The sequence below is a fragment of the Petromyzon marinus genome, chromosome 83 (genome assembly GCF_048934315.1).
Source record: "Petromyzon marinus isolate PM22_M1 ecotype Great Lakes invasive population chromosome 83, UKy_Petmar_22M1.pri1.0, whole genome shotgun sequence".
Classification (NCBI taxonomy): domain Eukaryota; kingdom Metazoa; phylum Chordata; class Hyperoartia; order Petromyzontiformes; family Petromyzontidae; genus Petromyzon; species Petromyzon marinus.
This window is the reverse complement of record NC_133748.1, coordinates 4,282,185-4,300,868: the sequence shown is the minus strand read 5'-3', so window position 1 is coordinate 4,300,868 and position 18,684 is coordinate 4,282,185. Positions and strand designations below refer to the sequence as shown.

Sequence of the window (18,684 nt, the reverse complement as noted above, 5' to 3'; positions counted from 1 at the left end):
TTCACACATTCCACCACAGTTTTTAATACTTCTGCCATTTTTGGAGGTAAGGTTTTTGTTGCCAACGCATGCCTGTGCAGAATACAATGCGTCACAATGATGTGTGGTGCATCAGCCTTTACTAGCGCACCAAAACCAGACTTTCTTCCCAGCTTGACTGGAGCTCCGTCCGTACAAACTGCAGAAACCATATCCCATGAAAGATTGTTGTCTCTGAAGAAGTCATCCACAAGCTTCTTCACATCGGCTGCCTTCGTTGTTGTTATAAGAGGCTTACAAAATAAATAAAAAACTCTTCTTTTATCATGTCGTCTTTCACATAGCGTACAAAAACAGCAAGCTGGCTTAGATCAGAAACGTCTGTGGTTTCGTCGAGTTGAAGGCTGAATTTTGCCGGGCTTGAAATCAGATCCGCGACTACTTGAGCCAAGATGTCTTTACTCATGTCTTCTATTCTGTCACTGACGGTGTCATTTGAAAGGGGAATTTGGGATAATTTACCTTCGGCCGCTGTTCCGAGTATCAGATTCCCCATCTTTAATGCAGCTGGTTTCACAAGTGTTTCACCAATGGTGTGTGGCTTGCCCTGCTTTGCGATCAGGTAAGCAACTTCGTACGATGCTGTCAGGATCGGTTTGTTAACAGGTACAAATCCAAGAGCAGGCAGAATGGCCCTTTCATCGAATCTGGCTCTCTTCACCCTGAATTCAGCAAGTGTTGTGTTCTTGTATTCCCCGTCTCCATGCAGCTTCAAGAAGTGTTCCTTTAGTTTTGCCGGTGCAAGACTAGAGTTGCTCAACTTGGCGTTGCAAATCATGCAGATAGGACGCTCACTCCCATCACGTTCCGTGATACATGAGAATCCATGTTGTACATATTCGTCCGACCACTTTCTTCTTTTGCCCGACATAGTTAGTATGGATAAAATATTAAAGAAATCACACGACGTACGACAACAACAGTCACACGTTGACTACTGAGTATGCACTAAATTCCCCGCAGCGCTGATTGGCCAAGCAGTGTAGCATGATCATCTGCAGCCAGTGATGGCCAAGCGGGCCGTGTGTGTCATCACAAATTTACACAATAATTCAAGTGTGTCCAGACCTCCGTGGCGGGGGCTCTACCGAACCCCTGAGATCGACTCACCGAACCCCTGGGGTTCGATCGAACCCAGGTTAAGAACCACTGCTCTAGACGTTTCTCAGCTCCTCTTTCCGTGTCCCGTCGTTCACCCTTGGCCCACATTCCTCACCCCAGCCCATCACGTGCTTAACCCGCTGATGGGGTGACTCGTCCTCGCATGCCCCCCCCCCCCCCCTGCCGCCAGCCACCCCCACCACACTCCCCCAGTGACCGACTCTGTGGCGATTACCTGCGGCGCTGGCAGAGGCTGTTATCCCCTACTCTGTCGGTAGTACTCATCTGGCTTCCTTCTGCTAGCACCCAGTACCATGCCCCTGGCGCATTGAGTGGTACTGCATGGTGTGTGAGGCTCTGTGCCCATTTCTGCAGCACTCGGCGCTACGCGCCATAGTGATCCATTTAACATCACTACACAATGAACAAGGAATAAAAGTCATTCATATGCTTGTATTCCGTACAACTTTGCAGCTTGTGCTTGCCCTTTCAAATAATTAATCAGTTATGTTCCGTGCCACAAAACAAGATGGCACTCACCAAGTGGCATGTGACTGAACAGCTTCATGTTAAATGCCGTAATGCTTGAGTACAATTATGAACCCATCTCTGCTTCGCCTCTTGATTCTTTTAGCACACTTGTGGTAAAAGTCAAGAGCAATGAAAAAAATGGCCGTGACATTTCTTCAACGCTGTCAATCACAGGTGACGCAATGCAGTGCATTCGAGAGAATAAGTCAGCTCTGAAGCTGTGGATCAGTAGGGACCCACACCATCTTCTAGAGCATCTGAAGAGTCAAACATTCATCTCTAATGCCGTCTTCGCTAAAGCCAAGGGCATGAATGGCGGCGAGAAGTGTGCAGAGCTACTTCTAAATTACTTCATCAATAGAGGCAATGATGATTGCCTCCAGCTGCTGATTTCTCTGCAAGCCGTGCAAGATGAGTATCCTGAAGTCAAACAGTGGCTGGGCTCTCTTGGTAAGTTATTATTTTATTTAAAATGCCTTACACCTCTTTCATGTAAACAACGGGAAAGATGATAATTTGGAGGACAAGCAGACAATCGTAACTCTGCCACAGCAGCCCTGTAATCTTAACACGTAGGTTTTTGCAACATCATGATTCATAATTCATTTTTTGGTTGGGCCACGGAATAATAGCACCAAATCTGTGTCGTTAGATCTGTGTACTAGCGATTAATATGCCAATTATTATTGATTCATCTCACTGAAAAGTTGTAAAGCAATCCTCAAGACCAAACTCATCAATTCGATTTAACATTATTAAAAAAACAGCAAACATCATCAAGACAATGTTCGGGAAGTCATACACACAATGTCACCTTATCCAGCTAGGTATCATGACCATAAGAGGTTTTTGGGTTAGATCATCTAGATATAATGTGCCGTTAAACCTGCCACCACCCGATGCAGCCAATTTAGTAAGGTTTGTCACATTTACAAAACATGCCAATTCGTTACAACTTCAGCACACCGGTGTGTTGGAGAGTAAACCCACATTATACTTATGCAGTACAACTACTCATGAAGTTTGTGGATGTTTGGTCATTCATAGATCCTATAAAGTTTTGATTCTTTGGTTTAATCATGGATGAATGACACAACGTTGACTTTAAGAACGTGGTAGTTTTATCCAAACATTTTTTTTTACTTGCAAAAATGATCTAATGCACACATTGAGATTGATAAAATGTACATAATACATATTTGAGCTGATAAGTTAAGTGTGGCTTGGCATATATACATGTGAAAATCCCGTGTAATATTCAACAAATCTATTATACCAATTGTAACACTTAGTTTAAAGCTTTAGTGACCATATAACGCTATCCTTCTGCAGGCTAAATCTTGGCTTAAAGCTTTCGTGACGGCAGGAATTCATATTATTTGGGTATTTTGGTCAAGTCACGTAGATATGGTCAAAGAAAATAATAAAAATAACAAAAAACTACGACGTTTCGATCACAACACAAGCGATTGTCATCAGGAGGAAAAAAAAGATGACGATCGCTTGTGTTGTGATCGCAACGTCGTAGTATCTTGTATTTTTGTTGTTATCTTCTTTGAACCTACTGTATCTACGTGACTTTACCGAGAGACCCAAATAATATACTTCTGCAGGCTAGCATATTCTTGAGTATCTTTTAACCTGTTGAGACAGTGCTTAGCTACACTTCTATTTTAGTTATGTTTAACTTGGATTTAGCACTGTCTAGAAGTGAGATTTCCTTGGTCGTTGAGAATGCTCTGCTCTCCAGAAAAACAACTCCATGTCCTTGTTGTGGAAGATGGGCAACATCATGAGTGACCTTTCTGGAAGTGATGGCTACAGAGATCGGTTTCATGAGTGTGGGACATTTTGTGTAGTCTTAACTCTACCTTCATACAGATAATGATCACGAGAGACAATGTTGTCCACAACAGGGCACTGGGAGCCTTGGTAATGTGGCTTACTAGAGGCAGATGAGATTCAGATGCCAATGGAACGTGCACACAATGGAAAAGGAGCAATTACCACGTGATGCCATGTCCCAGCAACCACACCATGATAGTGATGACAAACATTACTTCCAGTTTGAAAATAAGATTATGTTGCAATTTGATCACAAATGTACGAGTGATTCTAGAAAGGTATTGAAAAGATAGCATAAGCAATGCATTAGTTGGCAAGAGAACATGATCTGTAAGCGGTTTATATATCGTTAGATAAACACGTTTGCGCTGAGTGGGACGTGTGCACACAATGGGTCATGGCCAATCGTTCAGAAAGGCATTGGCGTGGTCTCCAGAAGTGTAACAACAAAGGGAAGACCGACGTGTAGATAGTGAGATAAAGTTTAAGCAGATCTTGAGGTCGCTTATCAACTGTGTAGCAACTGCATGATTTGGCAGAGGGTTGAATGTACTGGGGATGCGTGGTAGCATCAAGAGACATCTTGATCTTTATTGCAATTGTTCAAACTAAATTCCTGTTCATGTCTGTAGAACATTTTATAAAGTTTGTAATGTAAATATCCTCCATCACTCTCATCTCAGTGTCTCACATTCTGTGTTTATCATCATTATTATTCAGTTCTAATAAGGTAATTTGCTGCTATGAAGTGAGAAAATATTTAACCATACCAACTGTCCACTTTAATCAATGGTAACCTAGTAGTATTGTATTTATTCACAGGTAGTACCAAAACAAAGAGCAATGGAATCAGTGTGCCACGTGTTGATGTGCTTTCAAATGGAATTCAGGTAAACTAGATGCAGTTTGCATGCACATTGAACACTCTTCATTTGTTTAGTATATATGCTTAGGATGAAGCATGCTTTGGAATCCATTGCATATATAAATAACAAACTTAACTCCCATGTTCTCTAATTCACGACCACAATCAGAGTGACACATTGAAACTCATCCAAGAAAACAAGGGGAATTTCAGGGAATGGATTGGAGTGGATACATCGCACTTCCTGAAATTTTTTGACGAATCACATTCTATTCCACACGAAGTTTGCCAAGCAGCCAAGAACAAGCATGGAGAGGAGTGTGTGGATGTTATACTAGATCACTTCTTTAACCAAGAAGAGACGGCGTTGTGGGAACTGTGGAAAGGTCTCTACTATGTGAGGAGGAACTACGAGCCACTAAAGAGCTGGTTTCAGAAGCACGGTATGATCCACACTAATAATACATCGTGCATATGCACGGATACTGTACAACTGTACAATTTTCCAATGTTTATTTTCAAAATGGTTGAATACTGTAATAAAAAATGTTGCCTGCTCCTTTAATCTTTTGGCACATTTTGGAATAACAGGATAGTTAAACGAAAAGACAATGCATATGAAAAGATAAATGTAAAATGCATCCAAAGTTCTGTTTGTCACAGGTGAGTCCGTGCGGTCCATTAAAGAGAAGAAGTTGGATCTGAAGTTGTGGATCGCTAAAGACCCCCAACATCTCCTGCTGCAGCTGACGAGTCGAGTACAAATTCCCAATAAGATCTTCACTCAAGCCAAGGGCATGAATAATGGTGAGAAGTCTGCAGAGGCACTGCTCAACTACTTCATATCCAGAGGCAATGATGACTGCCTCCAGCTGCTGTTTGCTCTGCAAGCCGTGCAGGACAAGTATCCTGAAGTCACGCAGTGGCTGGGCTCTCTTGGTGAGAAATTACTACATTTTAAACGCCTTCCTGCTTTTTTATGTAAATAACGGCCAATTGAACACTGGGTGACCAAGTGGCCAGCACACTCACGAAGGAGTCGGTTGTCAACGAGTCGACAGTTTTAACCCTGCTTAATAGCCCTGTAATCGATTTCTATGAGGCATCCTCACCTATATTCTATCCACTGCTGAATGAATGCATCCCCAAGCCACTGTTAATCCACATAGTCATGTGATACATTCCATATAGCTCCAGAACCTTAGACAATTCAACGCCTCCAACTCAACGCTGTGCACACCCTTTGGTGCATTCCCTCCTCTGTCTGCCACTCCATCGCTAGTCTCCACCACCAGGCTCCCAATCCTCCTAGTGACCTGTCTCAACAAAGCCTAATTAATTTTCTCAGGAGTCTAAAACATTGCATCTTCTTCCAAAATTGTATGCGTGTATGTTTAACTTCTTTCGGACCATATGCATACATGTATGTTGAACGTCTTTCAGACCATACACAGCTTTTGTTATTTTCAGTTTATTTTTTTAATTTTACATTTATTATTTTTTATTTTCTATCTCCGTGACTTTACCGAAAGAACCAAGAATATGCATACATGTGTTCCACTTTCTGTCTATGTCCATGTGTCAGATCCATGTCATGTCAGGTAATGTACAATTAATTAAATTGTTATTCTTCAGGAAAATGGGTGCTACTTTTCAGGATTGAGTTCCGTTCTCCAAAAGCACTCCAACCTCAACTTGTCCATCTCTAAGGCTGAAACAGCATTAACTTTGTCTTTTTTTACTGCAGTGTTTTTCAAAAGGTTTTGCGAGAAGACGAGCTTGTTTCTGAACAAGTATACCAACACTTCGCTGCAAGAAAAAATTCGATCTTATAAACGGGAGCTGATCCAGGCACTGCACTCCAACGTGATACCCCTGCTGTCTCAACTACAGAGCCGAAATATATTCACTGTCTTCAATGTGCAGGTATGTCCATGGTCTGGTGTAGTAATTAAAGGGGGATCAGGATCAAATTGAAAATGTTAAATTACAAGGTGAGAGAGTAGAATGGTGTGCAGTCTGCCCTTAACATGAAGATACGACGGCCCTCATTAACATGTTCCATGTAGGTGATCCAAGTATTCTATGAACATGTCTAACGTGTGTCCTCGGAAGTATTTCATTATAAAAAATAACATCACATTCCTATCTGCAGAATAAAAAAACCTCACACGGCACATGATGGGTAACATTCTGAGATAACCTCACGCATGATGACGTCATTGGATCGCAAACGGGGAGGTGCCTTGTCAGCGAGGCCAGATGCAAAGTGAAGCCTTTTGGCACTAGCTGCCTCCAACTCTATGGTGACTTTTTAATCAATTTGGCCAACATCCTTCAAGACGAGTCCCTAATAGCAGCGAAACTTTATAATAAACTCTTGCTCACATTGATTTGTGCCCCCAGTTGGATAATTTTAACATCATCAACGGATTGTGTTGTCATCAATGCACAAGCATCAAACGAAGTCAAACCTTTGCCATTAGCACTGCCATTTAACTGAAACACACACAGAGTAGCCTGGCAGTGGATCTGAAAATTTACTAATGCCTGGAACATCGCCCTGTTCTAAGTAACACGCTTTGTGCCTGTGTCGGTGTAGAAAGCGAAAGAAAGGGAGCAGTGGCAAGGCAGCGAGAAGGCGACTGAATACGTGCTGGAGCTGGTTTGCGTGAAAAGACATGTCAAACAATTCTGGATGGTGCTGTGGAATCTCCGTGAAACCTACCCACAATTGAAGGACATTTTTGAGCAATTCTAACTGGGGTGCAGGAAAAATGTGGTGCAGTAGTTAGAGCACATCGTTACCCATGGAATTTTGAACCCAATGTTGTTTAAAAAAAATTTCCCTCACACTACCTGTCTGTGGAATACAACCATCTTCTATTTACTCAAGTTCTTGTACAAACCGTTACCAATATGTAGTGACATCGGGGATGTCACTGTATGGTGCTGGCCCAGAAGGGCCGTCCTATGCGATGTTCCTACATCATGGACCGTGTGGGTGGCTGTGTGAGGCCGGTTCTAGCAGAGCATGGCGTGCGATGCACCGTTATGGCGTACACCCCATAGGTGGGTGTAGTACCAGCCCTAGCGGGGCTTGGTGAGCGCTGGGATAGCGCAGACACCACGCAAAAATCACAAGGGGGAGCGGGAGAATGTCGGGACAGGGTTGCCCTGGCCCACGGCACTCTGATTGACCCCGTAGACACGTGATCCGGAGTGTCCACAGAGAGGGTTCCAGGTGGGGGGGCTTAAGGGTGATCACGTGTTCGGGGAGAGCTCTCGAGGGGGATTAAGAGCGAGCTAGAATGCTCGCAAAGGTAGATGGGGCCGAGGGCGGAGCCGGCCCTGACCCGGGAGGATATAAGGTGGGTCCCTCGGAGGGACTGGGGTCGCTGCATTCTACAAGCTGGAAGCTCTACATCCTACAAGGCTTCAACACGTGGTCGGGGGCCCGAGTGAGGGTCCGACCCTTCGTAGCTGTAACTCCTATGTATAGTGTAGTTGCCTGGGTGGTCACCACCCTAGGCTGTATCTGGTAAAGGGGCAGTTACCCCTTTGTGTATACGTGTTACAGATAAATGTGGTGCCTCTATGGAACAAGGTCTGCGACTCAGGTGGACTCACTGCAAATCCATCATGAGACCTGATCTACGTAGTGTGTGGGCGACAGTGCCGAAGATTGACGCGTCCAGCCGTGCTAGAAGACTGTGCCGTGAGCACAACTTTCTGGATACCTTAAGCTGTTGAAGGAATGCCAGACTCCTCTCCAACATAACTCCAAGGAAGAAAGGCTCTGCATCATACATTAGCAACCGGGCATTCAGATGCAGTTTGAGCTCGTAGTTGTCTTCAACGTTGTGTAGGTGAAACACACTGGAAACTGTCTTGCTTTTGCTTGGCCGACGTGTCAATTTCTTGCAGTACTGTAGTCTGCTACCATGGCCAGGTGACTAATCAAGGTACATTCAAGGCTGCCAAAATCACAGGCTTGGGTTGTGATGCAGATGTAATCCACGTACATAAATCGTCATAACTTTGCAGAGGTAATCGATTATTTTGCATTGGCAAACTGCTGACCTTGTTGGTGGACAGTCAGAAGCAGCCATCTTGAGAGGCTCAATGCTGCCCACTTCTGACCCTAGCAGGGCTGGGGACAATATTCTTTGGGTCTTTGGGTGAAGTCACGTAGATAGGTTCAAAGAAAAAATAACTTAAAACTACAGCGTTTTGTCATTGCAACACAAGCGACACAAAGAATATGGATTCCTGCAGTCACGAAAGCTTTAAGTCAAGATTTGACTGGGGATAAGTTGAGCAGAAGTAATTTAGTACACTTGTCATGCACACATCACGGCTATCACAAAGGCACTGTTTCACAGATACAGGTTGCAATATTTTCACAGCAGGGGGTGATGTTACTGTGTAATTTTTTGGTATTTTTTGGGTAATTTTTAGACTTGGAATGTGAACAAAACAGCTGGCACACAATGATCTGCTCCTGATTGATACCAGGGGATATTTAATGTCCAGGGAAGCGGACGGCACAGAGTCGTATTTACGGTTTATAAACACTGCAGCTATAATGCTGGCAGGTCGCCCGGCTCAATCTGCAATTCTCTAACAAGGCCATGAACCGCGACTGCTGGGCCACGTCACTGCCTGCTGGCAGTTCATCGCAGCTACATTGGGTAAATGAAGTTGCTGTCAAAATGTTACTGTTGTTGTGCAATGGTTCGTACACTAGACTTGCAATCCAAGGGGCATGGGTTCTATTCCATTCCTAGGTAAAATGGTAGCTTCAATTATCAGCAGTATAAACCAGGTGCACCACAGTCGATCAGCAAGTCGCGTGCAGCGGGATCAATATGGAAGAGTTTGTGAACAATGCACCCAAGTTGGAACTCTGAATATTTCCCTCGTGAGGGTTTTTTGACAATACATTGCAGAGCTGCAAATTGCCTATTATTGTGGTAGGGCCATTGAAATTCCCTCACTTCTACAGTCGACCCTTCCACATCGCGGGGGTTAGGGGGCGCAGGCCCCCCGCGATCTAGAAAAAAACACGTAAAATGTTGTGGTCACCTTGGTGAGTGGAGCGAGCACCTCCTGCCGGGGGGTTTAAGATATCTCTACATATCCAGCCTTTGCGTGTCGTCTACTGGCTTCTGCGTTCTGTTCGCAAACTTAAACTTTTACAAAATATTCCTTTAAAAAAATGTGGGTATATTTATGGTATTAAAAGATCAAATGCATTAATATTATACAGTACTGTACATATGTTTTATGCATTTATGAGTTACTAAACGTTTTGTGTGTCGTCTGCTAGCCTTCGCGTGTCGTCTGTGGCCTTCGCAAAACTCCCCAAAATTTCCCATAAAATGTTCTTATGCCGACCCCGCGATATATCGAAAACGTCATGGGAAAAGTCGCGATGCAGAAAGGTCGATTGTATTACATTGTCCTCGAATTACATGACACAATGGCTGGCTCGTTTCTAATGACGTCAGGGATCTTTGACGTCCACTCTCAATCAGACGAGGCGTAATATTGCATACACCCGCAGTGATAAACAGGACGGCCTGCCGGATGCAAACCGCCAACCTCAACAAGTGGTGAACGCGCTGCTGCTGGGCCCAGTCACCTTCACGATGATCCCGTGTGACGTCCTTTGATTGATGTTTAAATGGCCATTACGTTATGCCACATGTGACAAGCCAGTGTTCCTAACCCGTGCTTCAATCAGTAGGGAAAGCAAACTCGTACGAATATTTTACACATTTACCTTTTTAGTCTGAGAAACTCGATGTACATTGAAATGATGACGGCAATTTACGCTAACGCAAATATTTTAATAAAGCTAGGTATTGAACAATAAAACTATTATGAGACCTTTGCCAGGAGCAAGATATAATATGTTTTTACCCTTTTATCTGGCAACAAAACTGATACCTTTTTACAAGGGATCATGCTTGCATTAACCGCAACATTTACGGTCAAAATGCAAACAAAAAGACAACACTGATAATGTATGCACTGTCCTTGCAATTGATTGGTACACACTCGAGACAACTTTTCTTAGTACCCAGTCTCACATGGTGTTGGACCAGATGACGCCAAAAGGCGCATACCTCAAAGACAATGCACCATCAGTATTGAGAGCTCGGGGTAAGCTTGTGTGCAAGTATGTCAACAAAGGATCTGACATAGCTATCTTGGGCCTCACAACAGATGGCACAGTGCATCATGAGGTTCAACAACTTTGAATTGGTAGACACATCAGCACCAATGAAGCCATATTGAGAATCCTCAACTTCCCCATTCACGAGCGACATCCCACTGTGTTTTGTCTCAGCGTGCACCTTGAGAATGGGAAAAGAGTCTTCTTCATGGACACATGCACATACGCGAGCCCAAGTCCCACAACACACAACTCTCACTGCTTTCTTCCTTCACTGTAGGGATGATGCTTTGCTCAGACACTGCTTCATCATGAGGTACCCAAGTGCTATACATAGAATGTTGCGAGAAAAGTAGGTGCACCGCAATATTGGACAAAATGTGTCAAATTACCCACAAAAACAGTGAAGCACTTGGCCGTGTTTACACTTACATCCCAACAATTTTAAATGCTTGTACCTCAGACTGCTTCTACATGAGGCCAAACGGCCTAAGTCATTTGAAGAGCTGCGAATAGGTGATGGCACCATCTGTGATACTTACCAATATGCTTGCCAACTCCGAGGACTGCTATAGGATGATGAGCAATGGAACAGCACTTTGGACGAGGCAGCTGCAACTCTGTCACCAGCAATGGTGTGGAACCTATTTGCCATGATGCTGCACACATGTGCCGTGTCTAATCCTCTGCAACTATGGCACGACCACAAGGAGAATCTGGCAGAGGACATTCTACACCAGGCACGTGCAAAATCCAAACCTGCTACATCACTACAATGATGCCATCTTCAATCAGGCTCTTATTATCATTGAAGATAAGTTCAGGATTTAGGTGGAGCTAGCCTCTAAACTTTTGCCCTTCCTGAACCAGAACAAAACAAAGATAATAATGTGCCACATAGCCTTTTGCGAGAACCCAACTAAAACAAGCAGCAGCTTACTGAATACATCGTACTGCATGGGCAAAGTCTGCTTCCAAGCCAAAGAGAAGGCTTCAACAAGATTATTATTGCTGTTTTCACGGCCAGTGGTGCCATTTTATTTCCGGCAAAACTTTATTTATAAATCTTCTTTTGGCCAAAATCCGGCAGAGCAACATTATCTCCAATACAGTTGCATTATTATACATTGCTGTCACTATTGACAGGATTGAAGAACAGCTCAATCTGTCTTCAAATTGAACTTTAATTTGGATAACGCAGAGGCACCTACCTGCAACATTACCAGGACCACTGGCAAAGCCACAGCTTACTGTAAGTCTGCTGAAAATGGGCAATGACAATGCAGATAGAAGTTTCTCTATGACCAACATTGGCACAACAGTTGCAACACTTCAGTAACTTGTATAAGTTGTATTTGGTGATGTTTCGCCACTTACATGACCATAATTGGCTATGCAAAAGATGCATCCTCGCACCAAAAAATGACGCTGTCAATATCACTAACAACGACCTCCTTTCTGAATTACCAGGTATTTCTCATACATACAGGTCAATTGACACTGTACTGGACACTAATGAGGCAGCCAATTACCCTACAGAATTTCTCAACTCTCTGCAACCACCTGGTGTGCCTCCACACAAACCCAACCTCAATATTGGCACACCCATCATGCTTCTTAGGAATCTAGACCCACCAACACTTTGCAATGGTACGCGATTATCTGTGAAGAAAATGATGCCCCGTGTAATTGAATCGACCATCATGACTGACCATGCAGCAGGATTAATTCCACGCATTCCAGCCATTACCTCTGACCTGCTCTTTCAATTTAAACTCCTTCAATTCCCTGTCCAGCTCAGTTTTGCATTGAGCATCAACAAGGCACAGGGTCAATCACTCAAAGTTGTTAGCTTAAGCCTGCTAAGCCCTTGATTCTCTCATTCCAACTCTATGTTGGTCGCTCCAGAGTTGGCAATGCGAAAAAAAATCATATTGGCACTAGATGACAATACATCCAATATTGTATATCCTGAAGCTCTCCAATGTTAACACATTTTAAAGCTGTCCTCATATCAAACAAACAAGTCATGTGACTGTATCACACAATAAAAACAACCGTAACAAAATACACGTTTACCGACTTCATTTGCAGCATTAAATTATTCTAAGACAACATGGCAAGACATTACTCTTAACATTTGATTACTGAGACCCATGCGAAGCCAGATAACTTAGCTAGTTACTCATAATATTGAGAATATTGGCCTCATGCTCAGCTTGGCCTCAAGTTCAGCTTGATAATTCTTGGTACACGTTATTGAAGATCAAGGAGCATCGTGTGTTCAATGAGCGTTGTGAATGGATTCGTTTTATTAATGTGCATCACGCCTTTTTCAAGTGCGTACATCCATTTGTTTGCCTTTACCACAGCACACTGGTTCGGATACTCATTCTCACTTGTGAAAAATCTCTCATACTCGCCCCTAGGATCCATATATCCTTTATTCTTAACTTTGCCTTTCATGCACTTTGCATTCAACTGTTGTGTCGACGTTGTTTAATCAATTTATTTAAGGACACTCGTGTTGATAAGGGTGCATCTCGACAACAACGGTGATTTGTTATATTCAATCAACCAAAATTATTATAATTGCTGTCATGAACGTTACATAATCATCTGAGTGGTATATCTTGAAAGCGTGGTTTATAATACCGTAAGACAGCAAAGATGATCATCAGTTTCCAGGCTGTAGCAGACGGCCTCCCGTGTGTATGTCCACTCATGTGTCTGATTGTACACTGCTGTGTATGTATGTAGCGGCATAGCACTGGCTGCTGGCAGAAAAGGAGATCTGAGGCGTACAGCAGTCCTCACGTCAGCAGTCCAGGATATACACAAGACAAGGATCTAGGGCAGTGGTTCTTAACCTGGGTTCGATCGAACCACAGGGGTTCGGTGAGTCGATCTCAGGGGTTCGGCAGAGCCCCCGCCACGGAGGTCCGGACACACTTGAATTATTGTGTAAATTTGTGATGACACACACGGCCCGCTTGGCCATCACTGGCTGCAGATGATCATGCTACACTGCTTGGCCAATCAGCGCTGCGGGGAATTTAGTGCGTACTCAGTAGTCAACGTGTGACTGTTGTTGTCGTACGTCGTGTGATTTCTTTAATATTTTATCCATACTAACTATGTCGGGCAAAAGAAGAAAGTGGTCGGACGAATATGTACAACATGGATTCTCATGTATCACGGAACGTGATGGGAGTGAGCGTCCTATCTGCATGATTTGCAACGCCAAGTTGAGCAACTCTAGTCTTGCACCGGCAAAACTAAAGGAACACTTCTTGAAGCTGCATGGAGACGGGGAATACAAGAACACAACACTTGCTGAATTCAGGGTGAAGAGAGCCAGATTCGATGAAAGGGCCACTCTGCCTGCTCTTGGATTTGTACCTGTTAACAAACCGATCCTGACAGCATCGTACGAAGTTGCTTACCTGATCGCAAAGCAGGGCAAGCCACACACCATTGGTGAAACACTTGTGAAACCAGCTGCATTAAAGATGGCGAATCTGATACTCGGAACAGCGGCCGAAGGTAAATTATCCCAAATTCCCCTTTCAAATGACACCGTCAGTGACAGAATAGAAGACATGAGTAAAGACATCTTGGCTCAAGTAGTCGCGGATCTGATTTCAAGCCCGGCAAAATTCAGCCTTCAACTCGACGAAACCACAGACGTTTCTGATCTAAGCCAGCTTGCTGTTTTTGTACGCTATGTGAAAGACGACATGATAAAAGAAGAGTTTTTATTTTGTAAGCCTCTTACAACAACAACGAAGGCAGCCGATGTGAAGAAGCTTGTGGATGACTTCTTCAGAGACAACAATCTTTCATGGGATATGGTTTCTGCAGTTTGTACGGACGGAGCTCCAGTCATGCTGGGAAGAAAGTCTGGTTTTGGTGCGCTAGTAAATGCCGATGCACCACACATCATTGTGACGCATTGTATTCTGCACAGGCATGCGTTGGCAACAAAAACCTTACCTCCAAAAATGGCAGAAGTATTAAAAACTGTGGTGGAATGTGTGAACTATGTGCGAAAAAGTGCTCTGAGGCACCGCATCTTCAGTGAGCTGTGTAAAGAAATGGGCTCTGAATTTGAGGTACTTCTGCTCCATTCTAATATTCGGTGGTTATCCCGGGGACAGGTGCTGAATCGTGTTTTTGCCATGCGTGTGGAATTAGCCCTGTTTTTGCAAGAGCACCAACACTGCCATGCAGATTGCTTCAAAAATCCTGAGTTCATTCTCATTTTAGCGTACATGGCTGATATATTCGCAGCTCTCAATCATCTCAATCAGCAGATGCAGGGTGGTGGAGTCAATATCATGGAAGCAGAAGAACACCTGAAGGCTTTTCAAAAAAAGCTACCGTTATGGAAACGACGAACAGAGAACAATAACTTCGCAAACTTCCCGCTTCTGGACGACTGTGCAAGTAAGATCGAAGATGTGTCTGGAATCGGAGATATTTCTGTATCCACGGAACTGAAGCAAACAATTGCCACGCACTTAGATGAGCTTGCAAAGTCTATCGACGGATATTTCCCTACAAGAGAGTCATATCCAGCATGGGTGAGACAGCCGTTCACGTTTGCTGTTGAAACAGCAGATGTCAATGATGAATTCCTCGACGAAATCATTGAAATTCAGCAGAGCCAGGTTCAACAGCAACTCTTCAGAACAACAACGCTCTCAACGTTTTGGTGTCGACAAATGAACAAGTATCCAGTTATTGCTAAGAAAGCCCTGGATTTTTTTATACCATTTGTTACAACATATCTTTGTGAGCAATCCTTTTCGAGGATGCTGGACATAAAAACGAAGAAAAGGAACAGACTTTGCTGTGAAAATGACATGAGAGTGGCACTTGCCAAGGTGAAGCCACGCATATCTGAACTGATCTCTCAAAGGCAACAGCAGAAGTCACATTGATTTCCAGGTATGTAATTTGTTGTGAGTTTATGCATTGTGTTGGTTTTATTCTTTGAACAAGGTAATGTTCATGCACGGCTCATTTTGTGTACCAGTAAAAAACATATCTATGTCTTGAATTTGAAAAAAATCACATTTTATTTTTCACTAAAGAGGGGTTCGGTGAATGCGCATATGAAACTGGTGGGGTTCGGTACCTCCAACAAGGTTAAGAACCACTGATCTAGGGGAAAGGTCACAGAAGGGGCCCACCAGGAACCCGCTATTAGGCTACAGAAAGGGGGCGTGGCCGGGGCGGAGCCAGGCCACGCTGACAGTATCAGAGGGGCCCCTGTGGGGCACCTCGGGGCTGTTGTTGGAGTGAGATCCCTGTCGTGCTGCTGAAGTCCATCGTCGACATTCTTCTCTTCGTCTTCACCATTCTTCTCGTCGTCGTCTCTGTCTCTACCTTCTCGGGGCGCCGCTCGTCAGGCAGCCTACCAACTGCCCTGCCTGAGTAACATCGCCGACAATAGACGGACTAAATATTAAGTTTGTTAACCCCGATGGTGCTCGTTAATAAAGAAGTGCTTCCAAGTCTTATCGTCTCCGAGTTATTCACTACATGTACACTCGTGTGCCTATGTACGCAAGTGTGTATGTGTGAAATATTTTTCATGTGTTTTCACGGTAATTGCATTGAGGGTGAAGGGGTAACCGGCCCCTCGCACTCATCTCGAGACCGCGTGGGCGGCTGTGGTTACCATGCAGAACCGCTGAGGAGGTCGGGGGTTGTTTTTATGGTACTTTACTCGTGGAAGGGAAATGCCAAACAACAGGGAGTGGCTCACCAAGAATGAAGGGGGTGTGGGAACGTGGCGGTAAGGTGTGTGGACCTGTAAGCCCCAGGCTACTGTGGGCTCACATCCCCATCAACCGGAGGCGAGGAATGGTGGTTGCTCATGCCTCCACCGAAGGTAAACATCAGTGGAGGGATGCAGGAAAAGTCGATGAGTCAGATGCCTTCTATGACTTCCTGTATTAGACTCTGACTGTGTTCGTATGTAGGCATGTTATATGTATGTATGTGTAGAGAATCCACCGTTCTAAGGCAGAGGGGCCACACTATACTTTATTTATTGTGAGGTGCACGTTGCACGCATCCACCCTACTCCGTTTCCCTATCCGCCACACCTCTTCAAGTGATGTCCCCCCCCCCTCTCTCTGGGCGTTCTCTCTTTTTCTCTTCCCGCCGTCTCTCTCCTTTCCATTGTGACGTCATCCTCTCACTGTAACCTCGGATCATGTAATTATTTATACCTTCGGATCACGTAAGAATTAGGACTACATCACGCACCCCCTGCCCCCCCTTCCCCCCTGAAAAAAACGTCATCCTCGACTAAACCACATCCTGTACGAATCCAACGGAATGAAAGAAAAATACACTTTTGTTGGTCAATAAACAAGCAATGTCGAACTCAACCAGAGAACTGTTACTTTGTGTTTGTGTTGGGATTAAAAATGTGTGTATGCAGAACAGTATTTAAGACAACAGTAAATGAATAACTTGTAAGACAAGACAGTACATACAAAGGGTAAATCGGACCTTAAAATGTGAACAACCGACGAACAACCTCCGGTGTGAAAAAACGACAGTGTCATATTTATACGCGGTCCCGTTGTCTTGCATTCATTGGCTGTCTATCACCATGGAAGCATCGCCCAGGCCCATGCCCGGGCAACCGGGCCATGTAGCTGTGGCAACAGCGGATGCTGCTGCACCTCCCTCGTCATGGGCAGTCCTGGGAAAGGATGGAATCCTTCTTGAGGTTGGGGCGTCATGGCAAGTGACTTCCCCGACCTCGGCAGTGATCATGAAGGGGAGTGAAGAGGTGAAGGTGTAGGTAGTCCGGGAAAAACAACCTCCTACCTCCTCGTTGGTGCCAGACAGCAACGCTGTGGTGGGCAGTCCCGTTGGGGGAGAGCCAATTTAGATTGGCCATTCCCCTCATGGCGTTTGTAACCACCACAGCGGCCAAATAGGGGCTCTGGACGGGTGCGAGGGGCTGGTACCCCTCCACCTTCAATTAATTATTACTAAACCACGATTTAAAACTTAAATTAAGCTTGTGCCGGAGGCCACGGGGGGACAGGCGTCTATGACGTCTCCTGGCCAAATGCCATTTGGCAAAGCCAGAAGACTGAATCCTTACTCTCGGGGCTCGTCCAGAATCAACAAAAAAACACTACGGGTGAGTCAGATGCCTTCTATAACCTCCTGTCACAGGTGCTAGCTAAAGTGGCCCCTCGGGATAAAGTCATCTTGTTGGGTGACTTCAATACCCAAAAGTCGGTCATGATGCTGGCACCTGGTCTGGAGTGATTGGAAGTAATGGGCCAGATCAGCTCAATAACAACGGCAGGAGGCTGCTAGATTTTTGTGCAGTCCATGAACTTGTAATTACAAACACGCTGTTCCGGCATCAGCCCATCCACACAACATCATGGATGCATGCCAAGTCCAAGCAAGCACATCTGCTGGACTACATAGTGACGGAATAGCGGATGCAGGCCCATGTCCTTGACACCAGGACCTACCGTGGAGCTAATCTGCCCACTGACCATCGACTTGTCATCTGTAAGATGTCTGCCATTCTTCTACTCCGGTGGTAGGTGTACACCCAGGACCCCATTCAAACCCATAGTGGCATGGTCTCAGCTAGCTGATGAAAGTTGCAAGCGAGATTTCATCATCGCTTGCGGCTGGGGTTGGCATCGTCCCCGACTCCTGATGTCGAGGGGAAATGGGCGAGGTTTAGGACTGTGGCTCATGCAGCTGCAATGGCTGCTTGTGGTACACGGTCCAGACCTCCACAGAGACCCTGGCTGACAGAGGAGGTGTTCAGTCTGCCTGCAAAAAAGCGACAGGCCCACTCTCATCGTCTACAGCATCCCACGTCAGGGAATGAGGAGGCTTACCACAGCCTTCGCTTGGAGGTTTGGAGAGCTGCGAGGCACTGCAAGGATGGTCGCAGGTTGCTGAGAAGATGGAGTCTGCCTCAATGGCCCACGATCACAAATCACTCTTTAACTCCATCAAAAAAGTAACCTGCAGCACCACACCTATTACCAATCTCCGACCCCAAGGAACAGATTTTCAGATTTGCTGAGCATTTCTGTGAGGTCCTGGGGGA

General features: G+C 44.8%; 1 protein-coding gene and 1 long non-coding RNA gene across 7 annotated transcripts in view; one reads left to right on the top strand and one right to left on the bottom strand.

Moving 5' to 3' along the window:
• Window positions 1–16,091, top strand: part of LOC142907778 (uncharacterized) — a 36,645-nt gene extending 20,554 nt beyond the window's left edge. For 5 of the 6 annotated variants that reach the window (XM_076057567.1, XM_076057568.1, XM_076057571.1 and 2 more), the window contains 6 exons: window positions 1,846–2,121; window positions 4,339–4,406; window positions 4,551–4,824; window positions 5,045–5,320; window positions 6,129–6,307; window positions 13,326–16,091. In XM_076057567.1, the coding sequence (XP_075913682.1) occupies window positions 1,846–2,121; window positions 4,339–4,406; window positions 4,551–4,824; window positions 5,045–5,320; window positions 6,129–6,307; window positions 13,326–13,541 (1,289 nt within the window). In that variant the 3' untranslated portion in view covers window positions 13,542–16,091. Of the gene's footprint in view, window positions 1–1,845; window positions 2,122–4,338; window positions 4,407–4,550; window positions 4,825–5,044; window positions 5,321–6,128; window positions 6,308–6,983; window positions 10,281–13,325 lie in introns of those variants that run through there. The other variant, XM_076057569.1, reaches the window with a different exon arrangement.
• LOC142907779 (uncharacterized) overlaps window positions 1–18,684 on the bottom strand; it is a 92,221-nt gene that overhangs the window by 68,436 nt on the left and 5,101 nt on the right. The gene's annotated exons all lie outside the window — the stretch shown is intronic.